Source organism: Camelus bactrianus, chromosome 17 (genome assembly GCF_048773025.1).
Source record: "Camelus bactrianus isolate YW-2024 breed Bactrian camel chromosome 17, ASM4877302v1, whole genome shotgun sequence".
NCBI lineage: Eukaryota > Metazoa > Chordata > Mammalia > Artiodactyla > Camelidae > Camelus > Camelus bactrianus.
Genome location: NC_133555.1, coordinates 27,771,215 through 27,788,647, shown reverse-complemented (window position 1 = coordinate 27,788,647; position 17,433 = coordinate 27,771,215). Strand labels below are relative to the sequence as shown.

The following is a 17,433-nucleotide window of genomic DNA, read 5'->3' as shown; positions in this document are numbered from 1 at the left end:
ACAAACCAGGAATAGATGGGCACTTCCTCAACCTGATAAAAGATATCTATGAAAAACCTACACCTAACATTGTAATTGGACCTGCATATTGAAAACTATCAAATACTGCTGAGAAAAATTAAAGAAGATCTAAATAATGGAGAGACATTCCAAGTTCCTGGATTGGAAGACTCAAGTGTTTTTAAGATGGCAATTCTCCTCCAACTGATTACATATTTAACACAATCCCTATCAAAATCCCAGATGGATTTTTTGCTTTCCGCCCACTTGGCAGATATTGACAAAGTAATTCTAAAATTTATATGGAAATGCAAAAGGCCTAGAATATCTGAAACAATATTAAAAAAGAACAAAGCTGGAAGAGTTATATTTTCTGATTTCAAAACTTACTGTAACATTACAGTAATCAAGATGTTATACTAGTGTAAAGATAACACATATAGATCAGTATAACAGAAACAAGAGTCCAGAAATAAACCCTTATGTTTATGGTCAACCGATTTTCCAAAAGGTATCAACGCAATTCAATGGAGTAAGGATAGTCTTTTCAACAAGTGGTGCTAAGACAACTGGGTAACCAAATGCAAAAAAAAAAAAAAGATTTTAGACCCTGACTCCACATTATACACAAAAATTAACTGAGTGGTTCCTAAATGTAAATGCTAACACAATAAAATTTATAGACAAAAACATAGAAGAAAATCTGTGACCCTGGGTTAGGCTTCAAGTTCTAGATAAATGTCCAAAGGCCAATCCATAAAAGAAAAAAACTGATAAACTAGGCTTCATCAAAATAAAGTACTTTTGCATTTCAAAAGACACCATTAAGAAAGCAAAAAAAGAGAAGTCAAATACTGTGAGAAAATATCTGCAAATCATATGTCTGAAAACAAACTTGTGTCGAAAATAAAGACCTCTTATAACTGAATAATAAGACAAATAACCTAATTTAAAAATGGGCAAAAGTTTTAAATCGACATTTCATTAAAGAAGATACATAAATGACTAAAAAGCAGATGAAAAGAAGCTCAACATCATTAGTCACTAAGGAAAAGTAAATTAAAACCACCATTTCAAACCCACTGGGATGGCTATATTTAAAAAACAGGCAATATCAAATGTTGGCAAAGATGTGAAGAAATAGGAACCTTCATACACTGCTTGTAAGAATGTAAAATAGTGGGCCACTTTGGAAAGCAGTCTGGCAGTTTCTTAAAAAGTTAAACAGACTTATCAATTCATGCTACTTATCAATGATCTTAGCAAAAGTTCCTCTACTTACATTCCCAACAGAGAGCCTTTTCTCATTGGGAAAAGACAATAAACAGTAGCCTACTATATCATAATTAATCAAACAGTTTAGATTAATAGGACAAAACCAAGAAAGTAATTGTCAAGATTAAATTAAGATTTAAAAAAAACCCACCTTTTTGTACCTTCTCATAGTGATTTATCATTAAGACAGGATACTAATGAAATGACAGGGGACCATGACATTTAAAGAGTGCCATGAGTCAGACACTATGTTTAATCCTCCCAGTGGACAAAGAATTCAAGGCTTAAAGAGGATGTTCTGCCTAAGATTACACAGATGTGACTACCAAGCTAAGGCCTTTTGCTCTTTCCTCTATTTCATAAGACTTCTAAGGATTTCAGTGTAATATTGAGTCTAATATTTGTAAATAATATGATATAAAATGTTATTCTCTGAATCTAATATGTCTATGTAGATTTATTCCAGAAGGGAACTCTTATAAAATAATCATATTTTAAAGTAATGTTTTAAATATAATAGCTGTGTATACCAAAATAAAAGTCTTTAAAAGTAACACATTATAAAGTTATTAAAAAATATTCTGGATAGCTCACATCTCAACTATTTCCATAGGAAATTCAGGAATGTTCTCTGAGGAAATGTCAGCGGTACAGTTAAATTGTCATCTAGATTAACAAAATCGCCAAGTTCAGAATTCATTTACTCATTTAATAAATACTGATTAAACAGCTACCATGAGCAAGGCATTATCCGTCTTTTTTTAAGGAAAGCATAACTTTTTGACCACTTCCTTAATCAATACCAGTGCCACAGAAATGCATAATACTTCTTTGAGTCCTAGCTGAGAATTTTGGGTCAAAATGAGTAATTTTAACTTTCTGTAAGGTTTTACTCAAGCAAGGGTGGAAAATTCAGTTTAACTGGGCTTATACATACACAAAAAGTAGCTCAAATTTTTGAGGTTTTATTTTGTTATAATTAATTCAGTGTTTGCAACACTGTAGGTGCATTTTTTGGTAGGAGGACATGATGGATTACACATACAAGAACCTGTGTAGTTGGAAGTTATGCTCTTCTCCAAAGGCTTTTTTATTCAAGCTGCCTCAAAGAAGATTGCCATCAACATAATTAAAAAATAACCAAGAGATGAAAACAAAGGGGAAAAAATAAACCTGCTCATACACATTACACACTAAAACCAGAACACCAAGTTTATACTTTACCTGCAGGTTTAAGGTCTCCTATTCGAATAATGTGTGGCCAGTGCTGAAGTGTTTTCGCAAAAAAAGGGTTGGTTACTCCTAATATGACTGAGGGCCTACATAAAAACAAAACAAAACAAAAGTGAGAAAAAAAAATGAATGTTTCATCAGGTTACAATTTCTTCTGAGTGGACAATAGATAAGCTTTTCCTTTACTCTGTAAACTACGTATCAACTACATGCCAGGCACCATGTTTAGCACTGGGCATATAAAGATGAAAAGACATGGTCTTCTAAAAGCACACAGGAAAAAAGGTATACATACCCAATTATGAAGCCAGAAATTAGAGGACAGTGAAGATGGTATAAAATGTACAATAATTACAAAACCAAAACTATGTCTACCAGGGGACTAAGGATAGCCTCACCAAAGAGATGACATTTGCACAAAAACATGAAAGATGAATAGGAGCGTTCTGCCAAGTGGGTAAGGGAAGAAAAGGTGATGCAGGAGAATGAACAGTACGTGCAAAGTAATGAAGTGAGCTCACAGTCTGTTTGTAAAACTACATACAGTTCAGCATTCCTAAAGCACAAAGCAGGAAGAAGGAAGACTCAGAAATGAAAGTAGATGGGAAGATGCTGGCCAGATCATTAAGTACTAACTTAACATGCTAAGAAATTTAGGTATTATCTTGTAGGCAAACAGAAACTACTAGAGAACCAAGTGGAGGAATGCCATATCAATAAAAATGTACTTAGAAAGATCACTCTGGGGGAAATTTCGAAGGTGCTCTACAAAAAGGGTAAGGCGTTTGGGGAAAAGCAACAGCAGAAATGAGAAAGAATAGAGACAGTAAGACTAGGAAGAGAGCTTTTGAAAGAAGGTAACAAATGTTATGAGAGATATTTTAGGATGTTGAATTCACAAAATTTGGTAAAAATTCATGTGGGGCATATTAAGAAGGAGAAATTTATGACAATTTAGGTTTTTGGTAACTAAGTGAAAAGAAGTACCATTGATGAAAATAGGAAGAAGCATGGAACTAGTGCAAAAAAGGGGACAAAAAGAATTCAGTTTGAACATGCTAAGTTTTGGGTGACATTAAGATGTCCAAGTGGTAATATGGTAAAATAAACAAACAAACAACAACAAAAACCTGGATATATAGGTCTAGACCTTGCACAGATCTGAGCTAGGAAGATAAATTTCAGTCATCAGTATATAGGTGTTAACAGAGGTTGGGGGTACAGATAAGATTGTACAGAAGGAACTATCAGTCTGAAATCAGAACCCAGAACACAATACTGAAAAACACCCACACTTCAAGGGTTGGCAGAGGAAGAGAAGTCTGCACGGGAGACTAAGATGCACCACCAGACAGCCAGGTAAGAGGGTATCAAGGCTTAAAATGTTTTCAAGGTCAACAGATTAAATGTTGCAAGAAAGAGAAGGCAGGAAAAATATGGAAATAATGTGCCCACTGGGTCACACAGTGAGAAGGGTCTTGATGACTTTGGCAAGAACAACTTCAGTGGAGATGAAGAAATCAACCTGTTATAAACTGGAAAGCAACTAGAAAACCAACAAGTGGAGAAGGTAAATGGAAACTTTTGTTGTTATTCTAGAAACTTAGCTATGAAAAGAAGGTGAGTGATAGAGCAGGAGCTAAAGGGGAAAGGTAACATTTTTCCCCCTTTTTACTGACTGGGAAGAATTTTTATATGTTTATATGCTGATTCAATGAAGAGAGAAGGAAAAAGAAGTTATGCAGCAAGAAGAGATGCTGTAAGATGTCCTGAAGTAAGGAAAGAAGACAGACCTGAAAGTACAGTCAGACAGCTTTAATGACAATACAGTTTCCACTAATAAATAAAATCATCCAAAGAAAATAAGATACTGACTCTTGAAATGTTAAGTTATTACCAGCAGCTCCTCAATATTTCCTTTATAAAATCAATCTGCCAATAAGTTCAAAATTTAAACTTTTAAATTATTACCAAAAATAATTATACATAAGTTGATTATAAAGGTAATACTTGGTCAATGAATGTCATTTTGTTTACTCACGGGGCTTGAGTACGGGTGGTATATTCTTTGAATTCACTATCATGAATAGTGAAATAAGGTCGGAAGTCACTGAAGTACTTTAATGGAGAAATACAGCTGTGGAGCAAGAAGAACATGTAAAACAAAGGACAGAAATTAAAGGCTCTACTCAATAATTACAAAATATCTATACGGAGTTTACCCCAATGGGATCATTTATCTATTTCAATACATGGTAAACTCATTTCAGGAAACCAGAAAGACAAATGGAAATACGTAATGAGGAATGGCTCACTAAAAAAACACTGGACTCGAGGCAGAAGATGGGGTGAAATTCTGGCTCTATTATTCAGTAACTATATATGCCTTTTACTAGCCACTGACCATTCACGATACTGGTACTTATCAAGTGCCAACTTAAGTGTATGTGAATGAAAGTGCATACTGCTCAGAAAAACAAAAACACTGTTCCAGCCCTCATGGAGCCTGAACTGATTTTCTCATCAATAAATGGTGCTGTAACGATGCAAACATCACAGGTGGAAAACTGCCGCAACTGTCACCACCAGGAACCAAACACACTCACTTAACAAGTGCCAATACAGTCTCTGAGGACTCCGACGGTGACGGTGCCATGACCACGAGGGGCTCACCCAGCAGCACCAGCTCCCAAAGCATCTGACTGTGGAGAAAGACGGGGCAGAAGCACCTGAAAGTTTTACACAGTAGAAGTAGTTACTTATCCAGCCTTGTTCTTTTAAGTTCTTATGTAATCATTCTAAAAACTTCACATTGATATACATTCTTCCAGCTATGATGTATACCTTGATCTATACACAAATTCTTTTAAATTGTGGTGATACATATACATCTATTCTTATTCACATAAAAATACACAGCAATTTTACTCATTCTCATTTTTACAAAATTAAATGCAATATACTGACACAGAATGGCTAACACACAATAAAAGCATATAAGATAATTATTAAATTATTTTACCATATAGTTGATCTATTTGATAGAATATTGCTTTGCTACTTCTAAATTTCAAATGTTTCAAAGGAAATAAGAAAAATTAATTTTCCAAAGGATGTTTACTGGATGTACTTAATTTCAAAGCCAATGCTTTTTAATACTAAAGAATGATGAGAACAAATCACAAGGGGGAGTTCTAATGTCAAACAACAGGATGAATTCTAGGCAGATCCTTTCCCTGAAGAAATGCTGCATGTTACTGTAAGTAGCTCTGCAATTAGGCAGGAGCCTATAGGACAAAACCCTGGTACATTACATAGCCTAAGTTACATTTGGTAATTTTTACTTATTTAGTAATTTTCCCCTAGTACAGTCACAATTAGAGAAAAAAAACTACTTATCTATTTATAAAAATCATAACCAATCTACCCAGTTGCAAACATACACACATAAGAAAGAGGAAGGAGGGAAGGGGAAGGGAAGGAAAAAATACAAGTAACTTTTAAGTATAAAAATATGAAACAAATTTGTGAGATGGAAATTAGAGAAAGTTAATTTTAACTGTTAAAAGGCAAGAAGACAAATGTGAGGGAAGGGCAAAAAAACAAAAACAATAAACAGTTCAAGGATAATGCAAAGGAGCTCTTCCTCCTTCCTTCCTAAACAATTCAGTCCTACAGCCCAACACAATGCAGGGTAGGCATCTCTGCCAGGAGGGAAAGATTTTGGCCCAGAGAGGGTGTCAGGGCTTGTGTGAAATAAGGTATAAATCCATATGCAGGGCGTGGCTTGTTGTTGGGGCTGTTGGAACCCAAATGTAGTGAGAAAGCTGTGTATGTGTGAAGATGATCGGATTTGGGGTGACAAGAGCCCACGAAGCTTGAGGGGCACTGAGGGGCAGCAGGTACTGAGGGTCAGAGTCACATCGGGTTAAGGAGGTTGTCCATGGTAGGACGTGGGTATATGCATGGAGGAGTGGCCTGCAATGAGGTGTAGGAGCACAAGTAGGGAAAGGAGGGCAGCCATATGGGGGCTGGCCAGGCATCAAGAGTCAGAGCACAACAGGGTGAAGATGGCATCCACATGGAAAGGTGGCCTAATGCGGGATATAGAAGCCTGAGTGGGATAGTAGGTAACCATGTGGGGTCAATCAGGCATGGAGCAGAGCCTGAGCAGGGTAAGGAGGGCATCCATGAAGAAGAGCATTGCCATTTTTATTTCATTTATTTCTGAAGTATATTTAAATAAAGCACAAAGCTCATGACATTTCACCTCAAAATAATTTAAAATGCATCTCTAAAACATAAGTGCACTTTCTTACATCATCACAATACCATTCTTACACCCAAACAAAAAATAATTTGTTTTTACCATGTAATATCCAATCCATATCCAAATTTCCCTAGTAGTCAAAGCAAATGACATGTAGTCAGGGATGAACCATTGATTTATAAAACATTTTTTCCCCATTTCATATAAGAACATTCATTTTCTAAAGAAATTAACAGTATCACAAAGCAAAAGAGAAAAGGCAGTTAACAAAATTTTCTATTCTTTACCTGAAAAGATCCACCTCATGAACAGTAGGTAAAATAACAGATATAAGTGTGTCTCCCTAAGAGATAAAAAAGAAAAAATAAATAGATAAAATGTCACTAGAATTTACAGAAATTGATTTCTAAAATGTACCTATCTATCTCATGATCAATAAGCCATGTTGCTCTATTTATCTTTTAAGATTCTCTTCCTCCAGGAGCAGCCACAAAGAGAATGGGTCTTACCAGTCTCCCCTAACAAAGCAGAAGGTCAAGGATAACACAGATTCCACAGATAAAGCATTAATCCAGTAGTCAGATGTTAAGAGTAATTCTCAACTGTATGAAATACCACCATAATACTATATATATGTAACAGGCAAAATTAGTTTTCCTATTGCTCTCCATTTTTATTTAGTTCAAAGAAGAAAGGGAGTGCAAATATACCAGTTAAATCATTTCAAATGAAAAATTCATCCCCACCCACGAACAACTGTAGCTTTGGGAAAATGAAAGGCAATCGTAACTACAGAATCCTTTTGACTAAGCTTCCTAAAAACAGGGATCTGCTGACCATTATTCTAAGATAAGAGGTTTTGTTAGAATTAAACCTCGCTGAAAAAGATAGTTTTCTCCTTGCCCTCATAATTACAGTATAAATTCTGAGTTCTCCAGTGCCTACTAGAGAAAGAATAAAGAAAAACAAAAGTCTGAGAAACAGAAGGACATTTATTATCAATTCATTAAAAATTATTTAATGGGATATTTCAGTAATATTCAGAAATATAAACCCAAGAAACACTGCATTTGCTAGTTTAAAATTTCTGTTAAAGACAATATATATGCTGGATTATTCTACCACAGTGCCACACTACCTGCTGAGTTAACTGCACTATTTGAGTTGTCCCAGGCTTGTCATGACATGTGGGAATCCGCACCTGAAAGAGAAGAAATTAACTCTGGCTACAAAAGAATGCCCTTTCTATAACCGGTGAGTCCTGCGACAATGAGGGATCGAGGCACTCTATCCTGACGCTGAAAGAGTTAGCAATGCCTAAAAAGCCATAAAAACAAAAATACTTATCTGAGATTAAAAACTAAAGTCATCCTTATTTATTTTATTTTTTAAATTTATATTTATTTTTAATGTAATTTTTTTTTTTAATTTTGGAGGGAAGTAATTAGGTTTATTTATTTATTTTAATGGAAGTACCGGGGATTGAACCCAGGACATTGTGCATGCTAGGCATGCACCCTACCCCTGAGCTATACCCTCCCTGCTAAGTCATATTTATTTTTAATCACAGCACAAAGTAAATGAACCAAGATCTCCATACTCCCATACACAAAGAAATCACTAACCCACTGAGAAGCAAATGTGCTGAAAAACAGAAAAAGGACATCCGCTACATACCGCTTCTTGTTTATTATTCCAATCTTTGCTTCATTAATATACACACACCCAAACACACCCTGTTAAGCTTGCCAAACTATGGGATAAATCTCACAGGGGACCATGAGAACTCTCAACCCTGAGCTACTTCTGATAATTTCCAGGGAAAAAACAGAACACAGATCCTACAGAAATGAGCAAATCTAAAGAGAGAACATTGCCAAAAATAAGTCCAACTTGAAAATGAATTGCAAAAGCACTTAGAGCACATTCATACAAAGCCCGAGAGCAAAATGCTAATTCATTATATATTAAAAAAAAACTTAACAGAGAACAATACCCTGGGATGGATATGTTGGTCTGAAATTACACATTAAAAAGATCATTTAAGACTAAGAACCAATGGCTTTCCTAATTTCTTTTAAATTTTACTAACTCATATTCGATTCTAAGAGTGTTCTGCAATACCATCCATCTCTGGAGGGCCATACAGGTACACAATTCTAGGAGGTGGCATTCACATTCACATGTATTATATAAGAACGACACCATCATGCAAACTCTACAGGATGAAAATGGGACCAGTGACCCTTGGAGTTGTGTGACTAATGGTTCTGTACAATATGATGAATTGTGGTTTCTTTATAACTCATCACATCAGTGACAAACAGTGAAAGCAATACAGGGTTGAAGATTATTAGGAAGTTAAAAAGCAAAACTCATGGGTTGGGGAGGGTATAGCTCAGTGGTAGAATGTGTGCTTGGCATGCATAAGGTCCTAGGTTCATTCCCCAGAACTTCCATTAAAAAAAATAGATAGATAAATAAATAAATAAATAAAACTAATTACACCTCCCCATCAAAAAAATTTAAAACCAAACAAACACACAAACTCATGTGTGAACTTCCCAGAGTTCTTTACAAAAGGAGACAAATGAAATATAAGCTATTACCTTCATTACTACCCCCATAATAGGCAGGTGTAATGTTTTCCCTGGCACTGGGGCAGGCCATCGATCAACATCATTACAAGCTGAAAAATACAGTAAAATATTTCTTTGTATAAGTGGAAATAATAAAATATTTAAAATGGAACACTAAAAATAATAATTCTGCTTTTGCTTTCTATAGAGAAGAAAAAAATACACTGGAGACACAACATTGTAAAATGATTATAAATCAATAAAAAGTGTTTAAAAAAACCACATGAATAAATTTTAAAATAAAAAAAAATACACTGGAAAGGATGAAAGATAAAAAGTACAATTATTTAAAATAACATTTTACCAGATACACACACATGTTCTAGGATATAAACTGGTTAACACATTTTTTTGAAAACAACAAAATAATAGGTTTAAAGGGAGCTTTCCTATTCATTTATTATCACTGAAGTTAGCTACAAAAGCACACCACCTGGCAGAGGTCTTCTGTCTGGATCAGGTGACATAAGGATTTCTGCTTAATAGTACCCTGAGTATCAAAACTGGCAACTCAATATTTGTTTATTATTATCCTAAAAAATAGGCACCATCTATGTTGCAAAAGGAGATAATAAAAGATAGTCTTTGATGACTAATAGGTGAAGATGCCAGGAGATGTAGTAGTTCTACATCTTACACCTACCACATAGCCCTTAAAATTCTTTTTTTTTTAATGTTCTTTTTTATTTGTCATTTAAAAACAAACTTGGAAGAAGCAAAATCCAAAACTTGCTCTTTGCCTCTTGCAACGTAAGCCTTTAAAATTCTTAATTTTTTTTTTTACTCATTTCCAATAAAAATTTTAAAACTGCTTCATAAAGGTACCTGACTCACACAATGTTTAACTTACCTGCTTCCAGATAGGGTTCATTCTTTTCAAAATACTCTGGTGCTATCTGTTTGAGCACAGTGTGAAAAAAATGAATATAAGGTAGTTTGCTGATCAAAACCAAAGACTGGAGGGAAAAAAGAAATAATGTTTAAAATTTCCTTATGATTATAATTTGTTTGCCATTTCTTATATAATCAATTACTAACAAGCCAAATTCAGCAAAAAGGATGGATTTTAAAACAAAAAGGCTCTTACAGTGGATGGTTAAAAGGAACATAAAACTACCAGTGCAGAATACAAAAAAGGTTAACCTTATTACTATATTTTAAGAGCATAAACACATTATCACAGATTTGCCTGCTCTCCAGGAAAAAGAATTTCCTTTAAACAGACTAATGTCATGGATAATTTCCAAAGCCTAGCTACTATTATTGTCAGCAAAGCAATATTAGGAATTAGCCAGATGAATTCTTCCTAATAAGGAAAGTACAAATTGTGATGCTTTTTCAAACTAAGATCTATGACTGTTACATTTCAGAGTTCAATGATCATAGCCACTTTCTCAGAAACTGTGACTTTACAGCTTGTGATCACTTCAGATACAGATTATGCGCTGTTTCTTTTAAAAATCTATTTTTCTTGAAAACTACTTTTTACCTTTCCACCAAGCATCAATTAGTGGTGAGGGCATGTCCTGGTTACAAAAGGTAACCTATTAGCTGGGATTAAACTGGAACTAACACACACACACACACATATATTTAGAAACAGAAAGATTGTACATTTAGAGTGGGAACAGTAATGACTAAGACGTTGAGCAAGTATATTTACTGGCTCTTCAAAAAAAGACACTGTAGGCTTTAAATAGTTGTGACTATATTACAATCTATTCTTTCCCTTACTCTAAAATATGAAAATTAAGCAAATTCTTCTGAGTTTTAACAGTTTCATAACAATAACTGTAACTTACTGTCAGGAATCTAGCACAGAGAAAGGAAAGGCAAAATTCAACAGGAGTTAAAAATCTAAGGGCAGATGTCTCTAATCTAAAAAAAAAAAAATTTTTATCTTTAAACATACTAGAATTTATATATCAAAGACTTTAAAGCCTGTTCATTCTAACAATTTCTATTCTTCTAACCACAATGTAAAAATATTTGTATTAGTGCATATGAAAATTACCTTCTGAAAGTAGCCTCTTTTTAGAGTTTTATCTCGAACTTGTCGGAAATACACATATCCATAAAAATAAGCAGGATCCTTCTATGAAAGAAGGGACAAATTAAATATATATATATATATATATATAGCCATCCTTTATTAACAGCAGGTTCCTTTATAAACCCAAACTGAGATATGAGGAATATGTGAAGAGCTAATTATTGTTTTCCACCAATGGAAACAATATTGACAAAATTACCAGATTAAAAAACTGCCAACTTGCCCGAAGATGAAATAATCATAACTAAACTACTAAGGTCAGATTTTAGCCCCTATAACTTACTCTGTTTATGTTCTTTATTCAAATCTGTGCTAGTTAATGGAATTTAGGAAACAATCAAATTCTATTTTGAGTTAGAGTCAGTCTTGAAATGAGATATCCTAATACAAAATTTCCAGAGAGAAAACAAAAGGAATTAAATGTCAATCTGAATCTTACATGGGCAGTTATATTTTTACCCAATAATAATGAAACACTGGAATGTTTATCAACATACACTTTGAAAGCTAATTACATTCCAAAAAACTTAAAAATTTTTATATCCTAGAGGAATAAGCTCTGATCCAGTTCCTTATTTCATTGTTACTCTTTAAACAAATAGTTATTGGCCACCTGCTTTAAACAAGTCACTGTGTTAGAGAAAATACAAAGATACAGTTCCTTAAGGAGATCACAACCTAAGAAGGATAAGAAAAGTACAAAAATGACTATTATGTAAAAGAAGGGCAGGTACCATGAAAAAAGCACGAAGTGTTACAAAGAGGTCAAGGGGGAAGAGATTACCTCTGTCTATGGGGATCAGTAAAGAGTTCCTGGAGGCAGCTGTTTTTGAATTGGGCATTGAAGGATGGATATGATTTAAACAAAGACAAAGACATTTCAGGTTTAGAGATTCAAGAGTTTGAGCAAAATCACACAAAGAAAGAAGAATACAAGCTACCTCAAGAAAAAGTATATAGTTCAGCTTAGTTCAAATATGGCACATGTATAGAAAGGAGATTAAGCTGGAAATTAGAGAGGTGTAAAGGCTCTATTTTGGAGGGCCTAAGAAGCGAGAACAAGGAAACAGTACTATCATCAGTTCTTTATTCATTAAGCAACAGGTAATCATTTTATATTTTATTTATTGTATGTAATAGATATATACACTTTAGCTGGGAACACTGTGTAAGATATATTACCCTGAAAAAGATAGGAGATGGATGTCTTTGGGCAAATTTCTTATCCTCAATAGCCCTCAATTCCTTCATTTGCAAAAGGAACTCTCTCAGAACACTAAAAGGAGGATTAATAAGATAATACATGCTTACTGATACAATGTATGCGTATTGCTAAGAACATAAAAAGCTCTGATAAATTGTAACTATCATTATCAACAGTTGAAAGAATATGTTAATAGTGATAGCTAAAGGCCATGGAAAGGAGGGGATGGCTAAAGAGACATTTCAAAGGTATATCTTTGCTAACTGGGAGAGGGTCCTGACATTACTGGAACCAGGAAGGTCAGCTATAAATGCTTATTTTAGGCAAGAGATGTCAAGTTCTTCTTGGATGTACTAATAGGACATTGAGATGGAAATGTTCTTCATGCTGATGGAGATGTAAGTGTGAAGTACCAAACAGAAACCTACACTCTGGAATCATCTGAATTATTAACATTGTTTTAAATAAACATAACTATAAACCAAAGCTCATTTAAAAATCAAAAAGAGACAACTATAATTCTATCGTAAAGTAGGTAGGAATTACCACAGGGAATCTTCAACTCTGGATGATATTTACTCATATACTATCACCCCACCTCCACATCTAAACAAAGAGTTATTAACAAGTGAGAAAATTACCTCAACATTCTAATTTCACAATTCACATTGGTATTATAATATATTTTTAAGAAAAGCAACTTTATAAAGTCTCTTTCATTCACATACTAAATCCTTATAAATTAGACTCGGGAAATCTAGCAGTATAATACAGTAAGTAATAAGACAAAAGTACTATAATTATGAATACTACAAGAGGTAACTGAGTAACTGAGTTCTAAAGTTTCCTCTCACGTGGACATTCTCCTTTTACTACTTTTCCAACCTTTAAGTAAACTGGTAAATCTTTGTCAAATTGATCCAGAAGACAATGCAGTGACACCCTCCTCCCAGAAGACTGTCGAAATCTAAAACAAAACTGGGTATCTCCAAGACAACCTAATGAAAACAAAGATAAAAGAAATTAAGAATAGCACAGTATAACACTGATTTATCCAGTTTCATCAAATGTTAAAGCTGAAGGGGTCTTATAAATCATTTAAACCCATTGTATCACGTTTTAGAGAAGAAAAAGGAGATCCTGAGAGTTCAAGTGACTTGCTCAAAGCCATCTTTGTTGGCTGGAGGCCAAGCCATTAGTAAAACATGCATCTTAACTCCTATGTCCCTTTACTATTTTTCCTATTCCATTTTCTCTATATAATTAAAATTTTTTTGAAAACTGTATATAATGTTCATTCACAAACATAATAATGAGCAAAAGAAGCAAAATACAAAAGAACACAAATTGCTCAAATCCATTTATATTTATATATATATACACACACACACATTTTTTTTTTAAAGCAGGCAAACGGTAGTGTTTAGGAATGCATGGTTGGGTGATAAACCACAAAGAAAAGCAAGAAACATTACTATAAGAATCAGGATAGTAGTTACCTTTGGTGAGACAGAGGGAAATAGTGTTTAGGAGGGGACATGAGGCAGATTTTGAGGTATTGGCAAAGTTCTATTTCTTGACCTTGTATGTGTTTTATATTTTATAATGAGAATTTTAAAACAAACAAACAAACAATATAGCAAACTCTTTAAAAAAATAATCATTTTATCAAATCTCTTAAAACATTACCCAAACTTCCAGGCAATAATTACAAAAACTTCTTAATACTCTAAAAAGTAAAAGACACATGAAGTAGCTTATCACTCAAATTCTTCCCAGTTACTATATTTAGAATAAGATTACATAAAATATGAAATGTGCTCAAGATTTTACTACTTATTACTATACACAGAAGTATTTTTTTTTTAGCACATGAAGTTCTCAAGAAAGGAAGCAGAAACTTGATAAAGTTTTTTAAAAAGCAACTCAGTATGTACACCTAAATGCAAATATAGAAACTAATATTTCTTTGGTGGAGAAGGGAAGAAACAAAGCAGACTGGAAAGTGAGTCAATTCAATTTCTTTACTTTTTATAGCAGATAGTTCAAAATAAGGAAAATACAAGAGACCTGAGAGAATGGAAAATACTCCTAGCTTTTAGTTCAGGAAATTTATATAGAGATGTTCAGTTTTTCTCTTTAGAAGGCATTTAAAAGGAAGGGAGAGAGGAAGGGAGGAAGGGAGGGAGGAAGGGAGGGAGGGATGAAGGAAAGAAGGAAGGAAGGAAGGAAGGAAAGAAGGAAGGAATCCACTGAAAAGTACACACTAATTTCTATGAGACACTTAGTAACAAATAGCAGAAAAATGCAAACGATTTTAAGGAAGAGATGTTTAGCCTCTGGAAAATGTAAGGAATGCTGAGCTTTGGAAAGAAAATAATGACGCTCTCACAGCCTTAAATCCCTACCTACCAGGCTCCATTCCCATAATACCAACTCCTTATCTGGGTAAACCTTTGTTCTCCATCCTGACCTCACCATTATTGGGACAGGAAAAGAGGCATTATCGATTGGCAAGCAGGTTATTCACATTAGCCTTGCAGAAGACAATACCTAGGAAGGACAAGGCAATCCTGACACCCTACAATCTCATCAAAAATAAATCTACATTGGCAGTATGACCATCCAGTTTGCCTATTTAACAAGACAGTGAATCTCTACTTAAGCAATATAATGACTACATAAGAAAGAAGGTAAAATGACTGGGACATGAGGGCAGAGTTATTTTCTGAGGAAAAAGGAGCCACACTCAATAGGATGTAGTCACAGGTCTGTCAGTAATCAGCCTCCAAGAAGTCATGTAAACTAAGGTTCTCAATTTCCTTGTCAAAAAAAGTAAGGGGTTGTGAGATAATCTCTAAAGTCACTTCCAGCAGTCATATTCAATAATTCTAAAATAAAACTCCACAACTGACCTACCATTGTACTGAATTCCAAGTACCTTACCCAATATATTCACCAAGAAAACTAAAGATCTATAAAGATCAAAAAAGATCTGAAAGTTATGCTATATGCACTATAGCTATCTGATTGTTAACACTAACATGGGGAAAAGTTCTAATGGAAATGATTTTTTTTCTTGATATAAGTCAAAGAATAAAGATGAATTTACACAAATTTTAAGGTTAAATGACGGTTCTCCAAGGAAAATACACCTTAACATGGGTTCTTGATTAAGAGCAACATAAATGCTTCCTTTAAAAGTAGCAGGTACTAAGAAAACAGCAAGTTTGCTCAGCAAATCCCTGCAGCTTGAGGGAAAGTTCCAGTTTAATTAACCTAACATAATCTTCACTAGCCTAGAAAACAGAACTAATAATCACACTCTTTAAACCAAGAAAATTCCTGTAACCTTCCCCCACCATCCTTTTCCAAACAACTAAGTTTTTTACAACAGAAGTCAAACAGAATCATAGGTCAAAATTATTTTCATTATTTTCTCTGCCTCAGAAGTGATTTTCCTCCCCCTTTCAATGTATGATCTGAGCACCAATTTCACTGAGTGCTTACTCTGTGGAAGGCACTGTCCTAATACTGTAGATATATTAACTTATTTGGTCTTCATGCTTCTCAGGTAGGTCTCATTATTATTCCTGTTTATGAGGAGGAAACCAAGGCACAGAAAGGTTATGTAATCATCCAAAGAAATCAATCTGCTAAGTAACAAGAACAAGAAGTTAGACCCAAGAAGTCTGCCTCTGGGGCTGGTGCTCTTAACCATTACATCATAATGGCTCTTTCAAGTCAAAATGGACTTCAAAGACACCACTTCTACTTATACGAAATATCCAGAATAGGTAAATCCACAGAGACAGAAAGTAGACAGGTGGCTGCCCAGGGATAGGGGTGCTGGCTGGGGTGAGGGTAGAGGTAAGTAGGAGAAATATAGAGTATGAAGTTTCTTTTTGGGTGATGAAAATTTTCTAAAACTGATTGAGGTGATAGTTGCACAACTGTGAATATAATAAAAAAATCACTGAATTTACACTTTACATGGGTAAATTGTATCTCAATAAAACTTTTTTTTTTTTAATGCTACTTCACTGCCAATTGGAGCAGATCAAAGCTTCTCTACTTTACTCAAAAAACAAAGGTCCTTCTGAAAAGCACCCAACTGAAGAGTTGCTGAACTCACTGGTTTCTGGGCCAATCCTGCCAGTCACAGCTCCTCCTATGTGACTGTCCTGTGGTATGCCACAAAGAGCTCTCCTCTCATTTTAAAATTATTAAGGGTACAGATGATTTTATCTTTTATATCTGCCAACCAAACCAAGACTGCAAAGCTATAGATAAACAGAAGACACCGTCCTATATCAAAAATATTACTTGAGATTTGAGGAAAAAAGCTTAAATATTTTTCCTAAAGGGAGCAGGCAACTTGAAACAGTATTTTTATATTAGCACAAAACAGCAATAGAGCAGATCAGAAAAAGACTAAGATAAAACATGAGACTTTAATAACTGGCCCCATCCCTCGGCCTTCAGCTCTATGTAGTCATCTTCTCTGTGATTAGAGTTGGAATTGATGAAAAGCAGGATTTTAAACCAGAGCTTCTCTACGTGTAGGCTATAGACTGATATGAGTCCACAAATTCCTGTTATGATCCATGATGAAATAAATACCCAAAGTGAGGATAAACATTTAGAAACTTACAGCAATCTGACACTGTCATGACAAATTTGGACTTAAATTTTATATTTCTTTGGTTTTTTTCCCTTTCATGTTTCTAATAATTCATGCATACATACTATATTTTAT

At 34.3% G+C, this 17,433-nt stretch overlaps 1 protein-coding gene across 4 annotated transcripts in view; it reads right to left on the bottom strand.

The window, feature by feature from the left end:
- Positions 1 to 17,433, bottom strand: part of DENND6A (DENN domain containing 6A) — a 45,330-nt gene that overhangs the window by 13,241 nt on the left and 14,656 nt on the right. The window contains exons 4-12 of one of the 4 annotated variants that reach the window (XM_074344615.1): positions 13,560 to 13,672; positions 11,432 to 11,512; positions 10,268 to 10,373; positions 9,388 to 9,467; positions 7,917 to 7,979; positions 7,066 to 7,121; positions 5,115 to 5,237; positions 4,550 to 4,645; positions 2,500 to 2,594 (exon numbers count right to left, since the gene is read on the bottom strand). In XM_074344615.1, the coding sequence (XP_074200716.1) occupies positions 2,500 to 2,594; positions 4,550 to 4,645; positions 5,115 to 5,237; positions 7,066 to 7,121; positions 7,917 to 7,979; positions 9,388 to 9,467; positions 10,268 to 10,373; positions 11,432 to 11,512; positions 13,560 to 13,672 (813 nt within the window). Of the gene's footprint in view, positions 1 to 2,499; positions 2,595 to 4,549; positions 4,646 to 5,114; positions 5,238 to 7,065; positions 7,122 to 7,916; positions 7,980 to 9,387; positions 9,468 to 10,267; positions 10,374 to 11,431; positions 11,513 to 12,652; positions 13,496 to 13,559; positions 13,673 to 17,433 lie in introns of those variants that run through there. The other 3 variants (XM_074344616.1, XM_045505331.2, XM_074344617.1) reach the window with 3 other exon arrangements.